At 53.3% G+C, this 20,597-nt stretch overlaps 3 protein-coding genes across 3 annotated transcripts; 1 reads left to right on the top strand and 2 right to left on the bottom strand.

Moving 5' to 3' along the window:
* Positions 1 to 220: 220 nt before the first annotated feature.
* Positions 221 to 3,411, bottom strand: LOC311376725 (uncharacterized protein; the record flags this gene model as incomplete). Its single annotated transcript, XM_084491212.1, has 3 exons — positions 3,248 to 3,411; positions 1,682 to 1,802; positions 221 to 407 (listed from the first exon to the last, which is right to left on the bottom strand). Coding segments are annotated over exons 1-3 (392 nt in total), but the record flags the coding sequence as incomplete, so codon positions are not given.
* A 1,526-nt stretch (positions 3,412 to 4,937) lies between these two features.
* LOC311376726 (tripartite motif-containing protein 16-like) lies at positions 4,938 to 8,654 on the bottom strand (the record flags this gene model as incomplete). The annotated part of the gene is made up of 5 exons (XM_084491213.1): positions 4,938 to 5,670; positions 6,059 to 6,226; positions 6,341 to 6,480; positions 7,575 to 7,949; positions 8,178 to 8,654. The coding sequence occupies 5 exons, from the start codon at positions 8,652 to 8,654 to the stop codon at positions 4,938 to 4,940; spliced, it is 1,893 nt and encodes a 630-aa protein (XP_084347339.1).
* Positions 8,655 to 11,167: 2,513 nt separating this feature from the next.
* nsfl1c (NSFL1 (p97) cofactor (p47)) lies at positions 11,168 to 17,190 on the top strand. The gene is made up of 9 exons (XM_084491210.1): positions 11,168 to 11,289; positions 12,716 to 12,816; positions 13,510 to 13,587; positions 14,416 to 14,575; positions 15,009 to 15,104; positions 15,204 to 15,313; positions 15,882 to 16,019; positions 16,129 to 16,296; positions 16,640 to 17,190. Exons 1-9 carry the CDS (start codon positions 11,188 to 11,190, stop codon positions 16,800 to 16,802), a joined length of 1,116 nt encoding a protein of 371 aa, XP_084347336.1. The 5' UTR covers positions 11,168 to 11,187; the 3' UTR covers positions 16,803 to 17,190.
* Positions 17,191 to 20,597: the final 3,407 nt, after the last annotated feature.

The raw sequence follows: 20,597 nt of genomic DNA, 5'->3' as shown, positions 1-20,597 counted from the left end.
AGAGTGAGGCTACCTCAGTGAAAGACAGGCTGCACTTCAAAACACACAAAGTGTGTGTTCCACAAACTGTCCACAAGAGGGCAGCGTTCCACCTTGCCACCAGAGCTGTCACCTATCACAGTGACCCAAACTCAGTCTCTGTTATTATTAACGTTAAGCGGTACAGATTGACAGAAATAAAGCAGCACTGCAGTGAGCGACCTCCCTACGCGTCACCCACCTCTTCTGCTCGTCCGCTGCGCTAGCACCAGCGTTAGCGTTGGCTTTAGTGGCGGTCTTGGGGCTGGTGGTCCTGGAGGTCTTGGGGCTGGTGGGGCGGGGTGCAGACTGCTGTGGGGCGGGGGCGGCGGGCTGCGCTCTGGGAGCGGGCTTTGGGCTGGGCCGGCTGGTTGGGCCTGGCTGGGCCACTGCACAGCATGGAGGACGGAGAGGATTCAGGTCACAGGAACGACTGCTTTAGCTTCTAGTTTAGACCGCAGACTTTCAAAGTTGAAACGGTGAGATCCGCTCACAGCAGCTGTTCCTGACGGAGTCCTCGTTGAACTTTTTAACTCTGCGTGCCAAACTGCGAGCCACAGAATTAAAGATTAATATGAATTTTAAGGATAGGGTTATATCCCTTTTTATAAAACGGGTGGCTTAAATCAAGCGATCTGATTGGTTCCCAACTGTTGTATATTGAGCGTATACACACAGCTATGACGCCCGTTCAGTTTACAGAGTCCAGTATCACTCCGCGCCTAACTCTAACTGTTGTTTATGTATATATAAAAGCGATAGCATAGTTCACTGAAGCCTAAAAACATGTTGATTGATGGAGAGGGTGGAAATGTTGTACAGCAATAGGCACACGGTGAGTGAACTCCATAGTAGGCTAAACCGAGCCACCGTCTCTAGCCTTCTCTCTGAAGGACGCTACAGTGTGTTGCATAGCAACCGCCGTACACTTTGCAGGCAGCCAGGAGGGACTACTTTTTTGTATTTGTTAAATAAAAAAGCTTTTCCAAGTTTCTCGCTTTTTCAAAATTGAGGGTGTCCATGACTCTTTAGAGAGTATTGTACACCTTTGTATCCTGCCCACCTGTGGTGTTGCTATAAGCAAGGCAGCATCAGAAAGCTTACAGTGGCTTATAGTGACAGCATGAGGCTCCTGCTGAGAGCTCCAAGAAGCGCCAGTGCTTAGTCATATGTTAGTCAGTGTCGGGTACCTACCTGCTCTGCTGTGTTAACCTGATGTATGGATTTATGTGTAGCGCTTCGGAGTCAGAAAATGACTTAATTGCTGTCTTGGTGAACGCTGTACGCAGTTCTGTCGGATTCTCCTCCAGACTTTGGAACCATTGGTCGAACTTGTCTGTATGTTAGACATTGAATATTGTGGAGAGCTGTGTATTATTTTACTCTGTGTTCTTTCTGTTTGTTGTGATATGGATCCCCCTGGGTCTGAAATAAAGAGTTATTATTATTATTATTATGACTTTCATTTCGCCATACTTACATAACCTCTGCTGTGCGTCGGGACGGACAACGCCCCTTAACTGTGGTATAATGAGAACATACCACAGCCTGTCGTGATCTATGCTTAATTATAACACCTGAGCAGGTGTGTCACTACTGTACAGTAGTTCCCCTCCGTCTCTTGGTGCTCGTGGCTGGCTGTTCCCCTACTGCTGTGTCTCACCTGGTTCCTTGGGCTTGCTGGCTGGCTCTGGCTGGCTGCTCGCCGTGGTGGGGGGTGGTGAAGGGGGGCTGGGTGCCATGTTGGCCACTCCTCTCATCCTCTGGAGAACGTCCTCCGTCAGCTAGAGACCATCGAGACATGGGGGGAGGAAGGAGGAGTGAGCCCAGGTCTGTAGCTGTGTTCAAAACCGTTCCCTATCACGGATACAGTGCACTAAATAGGGCTTTTGAATTTGAATTCTCAGTGGTTAACTTCATTCACTATATAGTGCACTATAAAATACCCAGAATGTGAGTGAACATACGACGTTCCCTACATGTGACTCCCGTGTACCACAATGCAATGCGGGCGCATTTACTGACGCAAATGACGTTCAGAAATGTTCAGCGTAGTGTCCGAATTCTCGTTTGTTCGTTCCCTATATAGTTCACTATGTCATAAACACTATATAGTTCACTATGTCATAGACACTATATAGTTCACTATGTCATAAACACTATATAGTTCACTATGTCATAAACACTATATAGTTCACTATGTCATAAACACTATATAGTTCACTATGTCATAAACACTATATAGTTCACTATGTCATAAACACTGTATAGTTCACTATGTCATAAACACTATATAGTTCACTGTATCATAAACACTATATAGTTCACTGTATCATAAACACTATATAGTTCACTATGTCATAAACACTATATAGTTCACTATATCATAAACACTATATAGTTCATTGTATCATAAACACTATATAGTTCACTATATCATAAACACTATATAGTTCACTGTATCATAAACACTATATAGTTCACTATATCATAGACACTATATAGTTCACTATGTCATAAACACTATATAGTTCACTATGTCATAAACACTATATAGTTCACTATGTCATAAACACTACATAGGGAATAGTGAGTGAGGGAATAGGGAACGATTTCCAACACAGCTGTGTTGTGTGTAGGACCACAGGTAGGACCCCAGTACAGGTCCATGAACCATGAACCTGTACTGGTAGGACCCCAGTACAGGTCCATGAACCATGAACCTGTACTGGTAGGACCCCAGTACAGGTCCATGAACCATGAACCTGTACTGGTAGGACCCCAGGTAGTAGCGGACCTGAGTGGGATCTCACCTGTGACGCTGCCTCCTCTCTCTCTCTCTGTCACTCACTCGACTCAACGGGTCATTTATTTTAGTTATGTTATTTAATGATGTTTGGTACGTGGTGTTTTAATGGAGTTAAACATGAGAGTTACGCGCATATCACAATATAATACAGCCAGCTGACATTAATAGAACAGTCATACCTTCATGTCATACCATAACATAGTTGTATCAACCTTGTCGACTCTAAATAGCATCAATAACTCGTGTGTGTGTGTGTGTGTGTGTGTGTGTGTGTGTGTGTGTGTGTGTGTGTGTGTGTGTGTGTGTGTGTGTGTGCGTGTGTGTGCGTGTGCGTGCGTGCGTGTGTGTGTGTGTGTCCATCCTAGCATCCTCCATGCTAGCCCCGGGGCTAGCCCAGATGCTAGGCTAGCCCCAGCTCACCTTGACTCCCCTGAGGATGCGGACCCGGTCCTCCTCGTCCACCCCGAAGGACACCCGCCTGGTGCTGCTCTCTGCGGACCCCATGTCCGGGTGGTGGAGGTCGGTGTGTAGCCGGGGGGGGGGTACAGTCGGGAGGAGGTTGTTGTTGGTTGGAGCAGACCGGCGGGGTGGAGCGAAGCTTCCAGGAGGATTTGAGTCTGACAGACGGATCATGGGAGTCGTCGTGTTGCCAGATTGGTACGAGGGAGTCGTCGTGTTGCCAGATTGGTACGAGGGAGTCGTCGTGTTGCCAGATTGGTACGAGGGAGTCGTCGTGTTGCCAGATTGGTACGAGGCTATCCCCCGAGATCAGGGATGAAACGCACACACAGCAGCGCTCTAAAGAGAATGAAAGTCATTCTGAATCTGAAGAAGACGCTATGAGATCGTTTATGTGAGAACAAATACCTAAAGAATATCTAAATATCTTCTTTTTTTTTTTTTCGCGGGGATTATGGAAGAAATTTAGTTTATTGGGACGTCCTTTTGAAAAGGGAATATTGCAGGGATTACAGGGAACTGTCGACTGTGATTTTATTCAGTGTTTGTGGTATTTAACTTTGGAAAGTCAGTGATTGAACTGAACATACACACACACACACACACACACACGCACACACACGCACACACGCACACACGCACACGCACGCGCACACACACACACACACAATTCTTTCTCACTCTATTTCTATCACAAACACACACACACACAAAATGGAATTTTGGCAACAAATAGTGTAGACTAAATATATCCCTCTAGTGTGTCGAGACTAAACACAGACCTGTGTTCTCAGGAGTGTGAAGGTGAACTTGTGTGTCCATGAAGCACCACACCCTGGGTCCAACTTACTTTTAATGTTCAACACAAGCAACATCTATTGTAACAAGTTACAATAGCTTACAATCCATTAAAACAAATGTGTACGCATGCATTCCATGCATCTTTATTGCCTTGGTTCACTTCAATTCCTCTTAAATTCCCCTCTGGATAAATAAAGTACCTGTATATATGTATATATATATAATTGTGCTTGTAATTTTAGTATGCCCCCCTGCTCTAACAGTACAGAGACAGGTCATTAAGGAGCAGGTAGGGGTTAGACAGTACAGAGACAGGTCATTAAGGAGCAGGTAGGGGTTAGACAGTACAGAGACAGGTCATTAAGGAGCAGGTAGGGGTTAGACAGTACAGAGACAGGTCATTAAGGAGCAGGTAGGGGTTAGACAGTACAGAGACAGGTCATTAAGGAGCAGGTAGGGGTTAGACAGTACAGAGACAGGTCATTAAGGAGCAGGTAGGGGTTAGACGGTACAGAGACAGGTCATTAAGGAGCAGGTAGGGGTCAGACAGTACAGAGACAGGTCATTAAGGAGCAGGTAGGGGTTAGACAGTACAGAGACAGGTCATTAAGGAGCAGGTAGGGGTTAGACAGTACAGAGACAGGTGGTGGTGTGGGGTTAGGCTTCTTGCTCAGGATGCTTAGCTTCCCTGGCGTTAGTGAAGTACCATCATATCCCTCTAGGGGTCCCTAGCCCCTGTATCTGACATCAACGTGTCGCCACGCACAGAGACAGAGCGCCCGGCGCTCGGCCCCGTGGCTCCGTCGCCGTGAGCCCCAGGGTGCGCGCTGGGTCCCGGCGGGGGTACAGCCTACATCCCGCTCTGCAGCGTGATGTAGGACTCGGGGGTGCTGGAGTGGAGGCTGAAGGCCGGGTACACGGGCTCCCTGAAGGTGGCCCTGAAGGTGTGCAGGTGCTCGCGGGGGCCCTTGACGCTGTGGAACGCCAGCGAGCCGGCGGCGTAGTCCAGCGCCACCTCCACGCGGCGGGGGGGGCCGGCGCGCTCGCCGCCCAGCGCCACGTTGGCCGAGGCGTGGCACGCCGTCAGCTTGCGGTTCTTCCACTGCAGCCGCCAAGACACGTTGTTGTGGCCCAGCCGGCTGTGGTCGCCGCGGCGCGGCAGGCTCTTGTAGCACAGCCCCACCGACCACATGCTGCCCTCGCCCACCTCCACCACCCACAGGTGCTCCTCCCCGGAGAAGCCCTGGCTGCACAGCACCTGGGGGGCGCTGGAGAAGCGCTGCGGCTGCTCGCCGTGCTGCTGCTGCTGCTGCCGCGCCGGGCCGCCGGCCCGCACCGAGCGCAGGTCGGCGGACACCAGCAGCCCCGGGTGGGCGGTGTGGGGGTCGAAGGTCAGCTCCAGGGGGTTGAGCGCCAGGTGGAGGGAGTCCAGCAGGAGGGTCATCTCCCCGTGGATGTCCCCCTGGGTGCGCAGCCCCGCCTGCAGCCTGCGGAAGTTGAGCGGGGCCTTGGAGGGGAGCTGGGCGCTGCCGTCCAGGGCGGGGCCCAGGGCCGTGCGGATCTGGGGCTCCAGACCCAGGAACCTGCTCAGGGGACAGGACAGATAGGACAGGTTCAGCCCGCTCTGCTCGCCTGTCTGCTCTTTGGGTTCTGAGGAATCCTCTCATTCCTAGGGCACAACAACAACTGCAGGACTGAAGATAACTTTACTCCCACTTCAACGTTCACCTCCCGATCACACCGGGATGAGACGGTCAGGGTTTTAAAGCCCTGCCTTTATCACTGTGCCTAACCTCACGTCCTTCCTTCTCCTCTTCAACCCACTTTCACTATTAATATCAACATGAAGACATCACTACATACATAAGGCTCTTGTGTATCGTCGTGTTCAGCCTCCTGTTCTCAAAGCTGCATTAAGCTCACATCACACTCTACAACCTGAGGACTGAACCACTGGCTCCCGGGGGTCACCTGTGCACGAAGAGGCACTTGTCGGTCTCGCTCAGGGCCTGGCCGGCCTCGGTGTGGGCCAGCTGCAGGGCGCGCTGCTGCTGGCCCAGCGAGGCCAGGCCCTGCTGCCAGCTGCTCCTCCTCAGACTCCTCTCCTCCTCCAGCAGGGAGCTCAGACGCTCCCGGTACCTGCAGGGGGAGGACGGGGGGGACGGGGCGTTAGCGTAGCCGGACCGTCACAGGGGCGGTACGGTGGGTCTGGTGGTCTGAACCAGATGGTCTACATCCTGGTCTCTGCGGTACCTCTGGACCAGGACGGCCATGCTGTCCATGAGGGCGGCGGCCCGGGACACCAGCTTCTCCCCCACCGCCTCCGACGCTCCCTGCTCCTCCTCCGCTCTCTGCAGGAGGCCCCCCGTGATCTGCAGCCGGCACGACATCGCCTGCACCCACACAGCTACAGTTAGCACACAGAGAACTACAACTACCACAACACACAGAGAACTACAACTACCACAACACACAGAGAACTACAACTACCACAACACACAGAGAACTACAACTACCACAACACACAGAGAACTACAACTACCACAACACACAGAGAACTACAACTACCACAACACACAGAGAACTACAACTACCACAACCCCCCGCACACACAGAGAACTACAACTACCACAACCCCCCGCACACACAGAGAACTACAACTACCACAACACACAGAGAACTACAACTACCACAACACCACGCACACACAGAACTACAACTACCACAACCCCCCGCACACACAGAGAACTACAACTACCACAACCCCCCGCACACACACAACTACAACTACCACAACACCACGCACACACACAACTACAACTACCACAACACACAGAGAACTACAACTACCACAACCCCCCGCACACAGAGAGAACTACAACTACCACAACACCATGCACACACACAACTACAATTACCACAACCCTCCACACACACACAACTACAATTACCATGACACCAACTATACAAACAGCAGTAAAATGCCCATAAAACCGACGATACAAACAAAACTACAATCTTTTTGCCATTTACAAGATGAATAGATGCCATCATGTCTTCTAAATATGTAATACCTCATTTAAATTAGCCATAATGTTTTATGATAATAGACAATGTGTGATATTGAAATCTATTTTGGCAGCCATTTCACCGACCAAAGTTGTTTTTCTACTGATCTAAACTTCTATTATGAAAATACAATATTTTTATACAAGGAATATTTCTTTTCTATTTGTTTGTGCTTTGCCAGACAGACCTTGTCTATGTGAGTCCTGCTGTACATTGTCCTAATTCAGTCTAAGATAAGAGATCATTCTATTTCTTTATCATTCCCTGGATTCTGCCGTTCCTCCACCAAGACTCTGTGAGTCTCTATCCTCTTCCCTACTCGTCCGTAACCGCTCCCGCCCTGACTCCGGTCCGCTCTGCTCGCCCGGAGCGCGGCGGCGGCGGCGGCGGCGGCGGCGGCGGCGTTGTCCCGACCCACCTTGCTGCGTGACTCCAGCGCGCGCCTCATCTCCTCCTCGGCCACGTCGAAGCTCAGCACGTCGTGGTTGAGGTGGGAGCCCTCCAGCAGGCAGCTGGCGCACAGCAGCAGGCTGTCGCTGGAGCAGAAGTACTCCAGCGCGCTGCCGTGCAGCGGGCAGCCCCGCGGCACCGCCGCCGCCGCCTCCCCCCGGGGGGCCACCAGCACGTGGCCCCTGAACGAGCTCTTCTCCTGGTGCCTCTGCAGGTGGCGCTCGCACAGGGCCACCTCGCACCTCAGGCAGGTCCTCACCGCCCGCACCGAGCCCTCGATGCAGTGGTCGCAGAACACGTCCGGGGCGGGGCCGGCCCCCGCCGCAGCCTCCACCACGGGGCCCTGCTCCTCCTCGTACCCGTGCCACTGCTCCTCCTTGTCTCCGGGCCCCTGCTCCTCCTTGTCCCCGGGCCCCTGCTCCTCCTTGGCCCCGCCGGGCCCCTGCTCCTCCTTGGCCCCGCCGGGCCCCTGCTCCTCCTTGGCCCCGCCGGGCCCCTGCTCCTCCTTGGCCCCGCCGGGCCCCTGCTCCTCCTCGTACCCGTGCCACTGCTCCTCCTTGTCTCCGGGCCCCTGCTCCTCCTTGTCCCCGGGCCCCTGCTCCTCCTTGGCCCCGCCGGGCCCCTGCTCCTCCTTGGCCCCGCCGGGCCCCTGCTCCTCCTTGGCCCCGCCGGGCCCCTGCTCCTCCTTGGCCCCGCCGGGCCCCTGCTCCTCCTTGGCCCCGCCGGGCCCCTGCTCCTCCTTAACCGTGGCGTGGTATCCCTCCACGATGCCGCACAGCTTGAAGTTCCTCCTCAGCGTCTCCAGGCCCTCGAACTCCTTGCGACACTCGGGGCAACGCAGCAGGGCCACGGGGGCCGTCTCCCTGTCGGCGGCGGCGGCACCGGGGGGGGGGGCCCCTCCCTGGGCCCCCTTGACCAGGGTCTTTCCGATGCAGGCCAGGCAGTAGCTGTGTCCGCAGGGCAGCAGCACCGGGTCGGAGAAGATCTGCAGGCAGATGGGGCAGCTCAGCTCGTGGGTCAGCAGCTGGTCGGGTCTGGACAGGGCCATGACGGGACTGTGGGGGGGGGGGGGGGGGGTCCGAGGTCAGATGTCTGTTACCCACCAGGTCCCTCCGAGGTACCCAGCAGCGTTATCGTCAGGGTCCAGTGCCTCCTTGCGTGTGTTTGTTGTGCAGCAGGCAGGTGAGGAGAGGTGGGGGTTGTACTGGAGCTCCGTGGGAGCGGTGCTGGTATATACAGACGGCTGGAGACGTGAGCACCGCCCCCACGGGTCCTCAGGACAGGGGAGGGCGCCCAGCAGGAAGGCCTGCATTCCATTTCACTTACTGGAAGAGAACGCAGCGGCGCGGGATGTGGTTGATGGTAAAGAGAGAACCATGGAAGAGAGGAAGAAAGTTGTTGAACTGGGTTTAAACCTCACAGCCACACACACAGTAGGAGTGTGCTTCTGTGTGTGTGTGTGTGTGTGTGTGTGTGTGTGTGTGTGTGTGTGTGTGTGTGTGTGTGTGTGTGTGTGTGTGTGTGTGTGTGTTGGGCTGCTGCTGTAGAGTTAACCTGTATGTGAGGCCATCATGATATGAGACATGACATGAGGCCTTCATGATATCATAACAGCAACAGTATATAACAGTCTATAACAGTATTGTGAAAGGCGGCCTGTGAGTGGCTGGATGATGGTCGAGATTTGACGACGACAGCCAGGTTTGGGATTGTGGACAAAAAGGTGAAGTTTTAAGCTAAACAAAAGTAAGTCCATTATAATTACAAAAATAATGAAATGTTCCAAAACAAGAAACAACTGTTGCATTCAATCAGCCTCGCAATAGCGTAGCAAAACTACCGTGTGCTCTCGTACCTCCCCCCCCAAGCACAAACTGCGACTTAAATAAGCCCACTAATTGGTTGCAGGTGGACCAATCAAGGCCAGTTAGGCCATACCATTTACCAAAGGGGGACGTTCCCTGGCCAAGGCTGCATGTGGCGCCCCTAGTGCTCCGGAAGTCCAAAGACCACATTAACACACGATGTGAGGGGAGAGACAGGGAGAAGGGAGGTTCACCTTCTCACATTATATAACAGAATATAACAGAATATAACAGAATATAACATAATATAACAGTATATAAATAATATAACAGTAGGAACGTGCGGTTGAACTCCTGCTCCTGTCCTCCTCAGGTCAGGAGGTCATCATGTCTCCAGACCTCAGGCGTTTGGCAGAGTATGGCCGTCTCAGTTTACTTTCTGTTCTGCTCATGGAGGCTCAGTGCTGCTGTGTGGTGGGAGGAGATGCGTTGTTCTCCATCACGGCTAATCCCTGGACACGAGCCAAAGCCAGGACCAGACCTCCAGCATTCCTCCGAGCTATACGCCTACCAGTTAACTCTGTTAACTACCAGTTAACTGGTAGGGAAGATGGGTAACCAGTTGAGCGGTTAGGATTGATGTGGGTTAGGTTTGAATGGGTTAGACTTGAAGGGTTAGGGTGGATGAGTTAGGGGTGAGGGTATGGTAAGGTATGGTTTAGGGTTAAATACCTGTGTGTGTGTGTGTGTGTGTGTGTGTGTGTGTGTGTGTGTGTGTGTGTGTGTGTGTGTGTGTGTGTGTGTGTGTGTGTGTGTGTGTGTGTGTGTGTGTGTGCAGCCAATCAGATTAAAATCCATTGTTATTCAATGAGAAACCAAGATGTTGTCAGATGGCATTATTTGCATGACATAGACTAGTCTAGACTAGTTTCATGGTATGTCCTATATAAAGACATACCACACACACACACACACACACACACACACACACACACACACACACACACACGCACGCACACACACACACACACAAACATATACAGTTTAAATGTAGCAGCTTTCCTACTGGTAAATCTCTTGTTTTGAGTGACCCTTATCATGCTTTTAAGGCTTACTTTACTACAACAGTCTTTAAAGTCAAAGTGTTTTGAGTTTAGTGTATAAAGTGCAGCAGATGGTGGGAATGATGCATTAGTGAAAGCTACATATGATCTGAGTCTACTCTGGTGAAATACAAATTAGAGCAACATCAGTCAGACATCCGTGATCTGATCACACAATCTGAACGGCTTGGATCTGTTCTGTGAATTCATAACGTGTTTTTTAATATTTTTTGTTGATTTGTTACTACTTTCGGTTTTCAACTACCGTAACGCTTTGACTGCTACGCCATCTGCCGGTGAAGAGATTCATCGCGATCAATCAAAGTGGACAATAAATGTAAAACACTCGAAACTTAAATTGATTAGGACGAAAATGTCATCAGAACTGCTGAAACGAAATAACTCAATTATATTGATTTAGTTTGTCCGTTGGAGTTTTTTTGTTAAGTAGATTGAATAAATGTGAAGTGATATTAAACATTAATATAATTCTACCGTCATTAATAAAATAAAATAAATCGTCGTTTGTATTCATGCAAAAACATTTAGGCACGATAAAAAACACAACTGATTTAAAAAATGTATCGGAAAATGAAGGCGGTGCTAGGAACCCCGTGGTGGTTCATGTTCCCCAGGAGCAGCCGGACCGGTTACCCTAGAGCACAGATCCAAGATGTCGAGCCAGGAGGACTCGGTGAGGGAGTTCATCGCCATCACAGACGTGGACGGGGAGAGAGCCCGCTTCTTCCTGGAGTCCGCCGGGTGGGACCTACAGGTGCGTGTGGACTCCCCCCTCTGCCCCCCACCCTGTCCCGTGTGGAGGGCTCCCGTTAAATCAGAGGGTTTTAAACCCCGGGGCGGACGGAGCGGTGGAAGCCCCGTAGCATGTGGCTAACGCTAGCCGGGTCCGCCGGTGATTTGTGCAAGTCACCGTCCAGACAATGGGCGTCTGGAGGCGGGCTGACGGGCCGCCGACAGCCCGCTGTGCACACCGAGGACCGGGATTAACCCAACCCCGGGACCAGGGGGGTCAGTTCACTAAACCATCCCCCTCCACCGCAGTGCTGCTCTGAAGTGCGTAGTGGCGGCAGTGCGCCTGTCTGTCTGTCGGTCGGTCTGCCTGCCTGTCCGGATGTCGTGAGGAGGACTCGTTGTTGACAGCAGGGCTCTGTCTTCATCCTGGTCCACCATCCATCACCAGTCCTGCTCCCTAGTCCTGCTCCGGTCTCCACCTAACGTGTACATTCATGTTGTATGATGCGTGTGTGACGTACTGTCAAACCCGGGACCTCTCGGCCGGGATCAGAGCCCTAACCACCCTCTCTCTCCTCTGGGATCAGAGCCCTAACCACCCGCTCTCTCTCTCTCTCCTCTGGGATCAGAGCCCTAACCACCCGCTCTCTCTCTCTCTCCTCTGGGATCAGAGCCCTAACCACCCGCTCTCTCTCTCTCTCTCCTCTGGGATCAGAGCCCTAACCACTCTCTCTCTCCTCTGGGGTCAGAGCCCTAACCACCCTCTCTCTCTCTCCTCTGGGATCAGAGCCCTAACCACTCTCTCTCTCCTCTGGGGTCAGAGCCCTAACCACCCTCTCTCTCTCTCCTCTGGGGTCAGAGCCCTAACCACCCTCTCTCTCCTCAGCTGGGATCAGAGCCCTAACCACCCTCTCTCTCTCTCCTCTGGGGTCAGAGCCCTAACCACCCTCTCTCTCCTCAGCTGGGATCAGAGCCCTAACCACCCTCTCTCTCTCCTCTGGGGTCAGAGCCCTAACCACCCTCTCTCTCTCCTCTGGGGTCAGAGCCCTAACCACCCTCTCTTTCTCCTCTGGGGTCAGAGCCCTAACCACCCTCTCTCTCCTCTGGGGTCAGAGCCCTAACCACCCGCTCTCTCTCTCTCTCCTCTGGGATCAGAGCCCTAACCACCCTCTCTCTCTCCTCTGGGGTCAGAGCCCTAACCACCCTCTCTCTCTCTCTCCTCTGGGATCAGAGCCCTAACCACCCTCTCTCTCTCTCCTCTGGGGTCAGAGCCCTAACCACCCTCTCTCTCTCTCTCCTCTGGGATCAGAGCCCTAACCACCCACCCTCTCTCTCCTCTGGGGTCAGAGCCCTAACCACCCTCTCTCTCTCTCAGCTGGGATCAGAGCCCTAACCACCCTCTCTCTCCTCTGGGGTCAGAGCCCTAACCACCCTCTCTCTCTCCTCAGCTGGCCCTGGCGAGTTTCTTCGAGGACGGAGCGGAGGATGACATCGTTACTCTTCCTCAGCCCGAGAGCGCCTCCTCCGTGTCTCGCTCAGCAGGCCCCAGGTAGCTAGTGCACCACCTCCTCCACCACAACCACCTCCACCTCCATCTCCACCACCACCACCACCTCCTCCACCACCACCACCTCCTCCTCCACCACCACAACCTCCTCCACCACCACCTCCTCCTCCACCACAACCACCTCCACCTCCATCTCCACCACCACCACCTCCTCCACCACAACCTTCTCCTCCACCACCACCTCCTCCTCCTCCATCTCCACCTCCTCCTCCTCCACCACCACCTCCTCCTCTACCACCACCTCCTCCTCCACCACCCCTCCTCCATTACTAAAAAACACTTTCTCCTCCATCTCCACCACCTCCTCCTCCATCACCAAACACCACCTCCTCCTCCATCACTAAACGCCTCCATCTCCTCCACCTCAAACACCCTTCCTACTCCATCATTAAACACCACCTGCTCCATCACCACGCCCATCACTAAACACCACCTCCTCCTCCCCCATCACCACCATGTCCTCCAACACCACAACCCCTCCTCCATCATCACTAAACACCACCACCACGTACCTCCCTTCCTCTAAGTCCAGAGGGGCGTGTTGTGTTTACGTCTGTACACGCTGCGTGTAGTGAGTGCATTGAAGTGAATACTACTGACAGCTGCAGCGGCAGGCGTTGCTGTGCTCTGACCGGTGTTGCTCTAGTCTTGACCCAACCTGTGTGTTGTCTCCAGTGTCCAGCCCAGAGTGACCTCCCTCAGGGACCTGATGAACGAGGCCGAAGACGACAGCGACGAAGAGGAGGGAGAGAGGTGAGTCAGTTCATTCTGGTGGCTCAGTGTAGCTAGGTATAGGAGTCATTGTGTGTTGGCTCAGTGTAGTAGCTAGGTATAGGAGTCATTGTGTGTTGGCTCAGTGTAGTAGCTAGGTATAGGAGTCAGTGTGTGTTGGCTCAGTGTAGTAGCTAGGTATAGGAGTCATTGTGTGTTGGCTCAGTGTAGTAGCTAGGTATAGGAGTCATTGTGTGTTGGCTCAGTGTAGTAGCTAGGTATGGTCACTGTTTGTCGTTCACTGAGAGCAGAGCTTTCTGCAGCGTCAGGACATTCTGCAGCAACTCTCTGTGGAGCGACCTGGCTTTGGTCCCGTCCCCGGTCACCTCACCCGGCCCCCCTTTCATCAGTGTTGTCTGTCGTGATGTAATGATGTCCTTCCTGCCCATGTTAACCTGTCACTGTCATGTCAGCCTCCCGGTTGTTAACAACCTGTTGGTGTTGACGACTCATTAAAGAATCCATGTGTGAGCAGATTGGTGTATATGTTCCTGTTCAGCCGGGTGGTCTATATACTAGGTGTGTGAATAACTCCAATTTTTCATGGTTGAATAATCAGTGGGTGGTTATGAACGAATAATCGATTATTCGATGTGTGCCGACATTCACAAAGGCAGCCATGGATCATCGGCAAGAAATCACTTAAAAAACTAACTTTAACAGTGATCAGTGTTTGTGTGGTATGCATACGCTCCTCCGTTGCGGTGCTGGGTCTGACCTCTGACCTCTCCGGTGGTGCGGTTCTGGGTCTGACCCCTCACCTCTCCGGTGGTACTGGCCTGGGGTCTGACCTCTGACCTCTGGCCCCAGGTTCTTCGCGGGGGGCTCTGAGCGCAGTGGGCAGCAGATCGTGGGGCCGCCCAAGAAGAAGAGCTCCAACGAGGTGGTGGAGGACCTGTTCAAGGGGGCCAAGGAGCACGGGGCGGTGCCCCTGGACCGGGGCGGCCCCGGGGAGACCAGCAGACCCAAGGTCAGCACGCCGCTCGGGGCTACGGGGGGGGACAGACCACGGACCAGAGGCTCTCTATAGCGGGGGGGGGGGACAGACCACGGACCAGAACTCTATACGGCTCTGACTTAAGACACCCTAAACAAATGACATATTAACTTGACTTAATAGACTGCACATGTTGGTGAGATATGTATGTGAACAATTGTGTTGTACTACTAATTACCTGAACTCACAATCCTGTATATTCTCTTATAACTTGAAGGCTACTAGAAGGTTAAAGAGCTAACGAGGCTTACACTAAACCACGTGGAACCAATGGAATTTTGAACCCCCATTGTCGCAACTCTGTCTTTACACGGCTCTGGTATGAATCATCCAGCTGCTGTCTCATGTCGGTGTGTTGTGAACAACATGGACGACGTGTGTGTTCCGTGTCTCCGTGTCTCTCCAGGCGTTTGTGGGCGGCGGCTACAGGTTGGGGGCGGGGCCAGAGGAGGCGTCGGCCTACGTGGCCGGGGAGAGGAGAGCAGCCAACAGCCAGCAGGATGTGAGTGAACGGGTCTAACGAGTCTCCTCTGTAGGTCTCTGGTGTGTGTGTGTGCGCCCTGAAGTGGTTGCTAAGCAACTGTGTGTGTGTGTGTGTCAGGTGCACGTGGTGCTGAAGCTGTGGAAGTCGGGCTTCAGTCTGGACGAGGGCGAGCTGAGGAACTACAGCGACCCGGGGAACGCCCTCTTCCTGGAGTCCATCCGCAGGGGGTAGGTCGCCCCCCGCGGGTCACTTCCTGTGGCTCAGCGCACCAACCAAAACCTTTACACTTTAGCTTCTATAAAGACAATAATAATAAAGGTCACATTTGATATGGTCATCATCATGTTACAGTATGAAGCATTACATATACATACATTACATATATTCATGTATATGTCATGTTAGAGTAATGTATCGGTCACAGTATAGTGTATATAATCCATAGGTCATGTGTCAGTAGTCTACAGGTCATGGTGGAGCATAGTGTATATAATGTATAGGTCATGTGTCAGTAGTGTACAGGTCATGGTGGAGTATAGTGTATATAATGTATAGGTCATGTGTCAGTAGTGTATAGTGTATATAATCCATAGGTCATGTGTCAGTAGTGTATAGTGTATATAATCCATAGGTCATGTGTCAGTAGTGTATAGTGTATATGGTCTACAGGTCATGGTGGAGTATAGTGTATATAGTCCATAGGTCTACAGGTCATGGTGGAGCATAGTGTATATAATGTGTAGGTCACGTTAGAGTAAGGTGTAGGCTGTAGGTGACGTGCGGTGCCCCCCACAGGGAGATCCCTCTGGAGCTGCGTCAGAGGGCGCGGGGGGGCCAGGTGAACCTGGACATGGAGGACCACCGCGACGAGGACTTCGTCAGACCCAAGATCGCCTTCAGAGCCTTCGGAGGGGAGGGCTACAAGCTGGGCAGGTGAGCCGCGCGCCCATTGGACCGCTACGACCCCCCCCGACCCCTCGTCTGTATCTGAGCCCCCCCCCGCCCCCCCGTGACCTCTATGACCTCTCTGACCCCCCCGCAGCGCCACCCCTGACCTGGTGGCGCCCCCGGCCTCCCAGACGGACCAGGCGGCCAGCGAGGCCCAGGCCAGCGCCTCCGTCAGCCTGGACCCCGCCCAGCCCCTCACCAGCATCCAGATCCGGCTGGCGGACGGCGGGCGGCTGGTGCACAAGTTCAACCACAGCCACAGGTCAGCTACCACCGCTAACTGGAGGAGCTACCGCTAACTGAAGGAGCTACCGCTAACTGAAGCTACCGCTAACTGGAGCTACCGCTAACTGGAGCTACCGCTAACTGGAGCTACCACTAACTGGAGCTGCTACCGCTAACTGGAGCTACCGCTAACTGAAGCTACTACCGCTAACTCCACCGCCGTGCTGGCTGGAGCTACCGCTAACTGAAGCTACTACCGCTAACTCCACCGCCGTGCTGGCTGGAGCTACCGCTAACTGAAGCTACCGCTAACTTCACCGCCCCCCCCACTCTCACTGTGAAGGGGACACACTAACACTAACAGTCTCTCTCCTCCGCAGGGTGTCCGACGTGCGCCAGTTCCTGGTGGCGGCGCGTCCGGCCATGGCGGCCCGCGAGTTCGTCCTGATGACCACGTTCCCCAACAAGGAGCTGGCCGACGAGAGCCTCACCCTGCAGGACGCCAACCTGCTCAACGCCGTCATCGTCCAGCGGCTACAGTGAGCCCCCCCCCCCCGGAGACCCCCGCCCCCCCCAACCGCCCGGAGACCCCCCTCGCCCGCCCCCACCCACCGGAGACCCCCCCCCTCGCCCCCCCGTGGAGCGGCCTCCTGGACTTACTGAACGGACTTCTTACCTTTCCAAATCCCCCCCCCACCCCCCACCCGTTTTTCTTTTTCTATAGTGATGCGTTGTGCTCTGCTGCCCCCGCGTGGCGGCGGTGGAGGTTGCGTTGTGCGCTGCTGCCTCGTGTGGTGGAGGTTGCTTTGCTTTTGACGGAGCAGAACCCGCACCAGAGGGGGTGATGGGGGTGGGTGAGGGGGGGGGCGGGCGGGCTGGAGAGTGGATTTGTTCTGATGTAATGATGATGATTAAAATGCTGTGGAAGTGAGCCGGGCTGTGTTTGTTCAAAGTCTCGTCTGTCGGTCGGTCGGTCGCGTTAAGAAGCAGTGACGCAACGCGGGGCTGAAGCATCAAAACTTTATTTTACAACATCAGGTCACGACCCGGTCGGCGCCCAGGACACACACACACACACACACACGCTTAGGTCATGCTAGGAACACAGAACACCGACTCATTCACATCTACGACACGTCAGCTACAGCTTCTTCTCTTAAAAACAGAACAAAAATAAATTAAATAATGCTTCAATATTATCATCGGCTCACTATTTACCCTACGTTTAATTCATAAGTTGCTAAAAACATCTTGATTCCAGTTAACGCTGCATTCACTCAGACATGTTGTACGATTGGTCAAAAGCCAGGGAAACGAGGAAGAGGAGGAGGAGGAGGAGGGGCCAATAAAGGTGTTTTCATTGGTCGCTGGGCTCATGGAACATGACGCAGCCACCAATGAAACGGGAGCGGGGCGACAGAGAGCGCGCGGTCGCTCCTTTATCACGTCGCACGGCCTCCCGCTGGCGCAGCAGTCCGTGGCGTCACGCTGAAATTACAAAGTTTCAGAACAGGACGACGTGACGACGTCCAGGAGCGCGGTTTAGCTACGGAGTCAACGGCTCTGTCGCCTGGGCAACAGGGCGTAACCTTATATGGACATCCTTCAATGACAACATAAATAAAAACAAAACACACAGGTAGCAGGTTAAAAATCTAAAAGTTTACAGCACATGTACAACAGCACTGCGCCGCCTCACACAAACTAACAAATAATGTATGCATGTACACGCCCCCCCCTCCGTGCTAAAAGGACCAATGAGCTGGGCGCTGGCCTCAGCCAATCGGGAGAGAGGAGGCTTCACCAGGCTTGATCCTGTGCGATTGTCCCAAGAACGCTCCTCTCCCTCTCTCTCTACAGCTCGACGTGTGTGTGTGTCTACTGTCGGCTTGCACCAATGCCTGGGGTTTGAGTGTCCGGGGGGGGCGGGGTCAGGTGTGTATAAACGAGGCCTGCGGTCATGTGACCGGTGGCCTGGAGGTGAGCGTGGTGGTGACTGGTAGTGGTTTGTTCTAGTGGGACCAGGGGTGTAACGGTTCACTGGTGGACCTCTATGTCCCCGCCCTGAGATGGGAGAGTAGATCTGCTACTTTACTTACAATACAATTTGTATATCTCACCGTTCGAAAAATAAAGATGACAACAAAATGACCCAATAGGGCTTTAGACGGCAGTGAACACGCCCACGCCTGGGGGGGGGGGGGGGGGGGTCTGCGTTGTGTTTGGACGTGGGGTTAAGGGCTCGGCAGGAGGGCGCCCCCTAGTGGGGGTGATGGGTGATGGACCAGCACTGACTTTTAATGCTCAACTGTTATTGCCTCGGCGTTGGACCAGTTATCCCAGTGTCCTCAGACTCTCTCTACTCATGATGGTGTCCCTTCAGGGCCCCTGTGGACCTGTGTGTGTTTATGACGATGCAGTGGCTGTGTTCTGAACGGTACGGTCTGTGGGAGGGAACCGTCACACCCCCTGGTGTGTGGTGAAGGTGTGCGTTAAAAGTGTGCGTTAGTATGCGTCAGTACGGTAGCTGTATTTGGGGTCGGAGGTCAGCTGGGTGGTCTCTGTGGCGGAGGACGGCTGCACCAGGATGGGGTCCCCGCCGACGTCTGGGAACGCAAGGAGAGAAGACCGTTACTGCTGGGGCCCGGACTACTGGGGTCACTACAGGGGTCACTACAGTCACTACAGGGGTCACTACAGTCACTACAGGGGTCACTACAGTCACTACAGTCACTACAGGGGTCACTACAGACTACAGGGGTCACTACAGTCACTACAGGGGTCACTACAGTCACTACAGGGGTCACTACAGACTACAGTCACTACAGGGGTCACTACAGACTACAGTCACTACAGGGGTCACTACAGACTACAGTCACTACAGGGGTCACTACAGACTACAGTCACTACAGGGGTCACTACAGACTACAGTCACTACAGGGGTCACTACAGACTACAGTCACTACAGGGGTCACTACAGACTACAGTCACTACAGGGGTCACTACAGACTACAGTCACTACAGGGGTCACTACAGACTACAGTCACTACAGGGGTCACTACAGACTACAGTCACTACAGGGGTCACTACAGACTACAGTCACTACAGGGGTCACTACAGACTACAGTCACTACAGGGGTCACTACAGACTACAGTCACTACAGGGGTCACTACAGACTACAGTCACTACAGGGGTCACTACAGACTACAGTCACTACAGGGGTCACTACAGACTACAGTCACTACAGGGGTCACTACAGACTACAGTCACTACAGGGGTCACTACAGACTACAGTCACTACAGGGGTCACTACAGTCACTACAGGGGTCACTACAGACTACAGTCACTACAGGGGTCACTACAATCACTACAGTCACTACAGGGGTCACTACAGGGGTCACTACAGACTACAGTCACTACAGGGGTCACTACAGACTACAGTCACTACAGGGGTCACTACAGGGGTCACTACAGACTACAGTCACTACAGGGGTCACTACAGACTACAGTCACTACAGGGGTCACTACAGGGGTCACTACAGACTACAGTCACTACAGGGGTCACTACAGACTACAGTCACTACAGGGGTCACTACAGACTACAGTCACTACAGGGGTCACTACAATCACTACAGTCACTACAGGGGTCACTACAATCACTACAGTCACTACAGGGGTCACTACAGGGGTCACTACAGACTACAGTCACTACAGGGGTCACTACAGACTACAGTCACTACAGGGGTCACTACAGACTACAGTCACTACAGGGGTCACTACAATCATACAGTCACTACAGGGGTCACTACAGGGGTCACTACAGACTACAGTCACTCAGGGGTCACTACAGACTACAGTCACTACAGGGTCACTACAGACTACAGTCACTACAGGGGTCACTACAGACTACAGTCACTACAGGGGTCACTACAATCACTACAGTCACTACAGGGGTCACTACAGACTACAGTCACTACAGGGGTCACTACAGACTACAGTCACTACAGGGGTCACTACAGACTACAGTCACTACAGGGGTCACTACAATCACTACAGTCACTACAGGGGTCACTAACGTAGGAGGCTCAGTCTAACGTAGGAGGGCTCAGTCTAACGTAGGAGGGCTCAGTCTAACGTAGGAGGGCTCAGTCTAACGTAGGAGGGCCCAGTCTAACGTAGGAGGGCTCAGTCTAACGTAGGAGGGCTCAGTCTAACGTAGGAGGGCTCAGTCTAACGTAGGAGGGCTCAGGCTAACGTAGGAGGGCTCAGTCTAACGTAGGAGGGCTCAGGCTAACGTAGGAGGTAGGCTGGGCAATAAACAATAAATGATAAATGAT

Source organism: Micromesistius poutassou, assembly GCF_964030765.1.
Source record: "Micromesistius poutassou genome assembly, contig: SCAFFOLD_374, whole genome shotgun sequence".
Lineage (NCBI taxonomy): Eukaryota > Metazoa > Chordata > Actinopteri > Gadiformes > Gadidae > Micromesistius > Micromesistius poutassou.
Note: the sequence above shows the minus strand (reverse complement) of the source record. Positions and strands in the feature narration are given on the sequence as shown.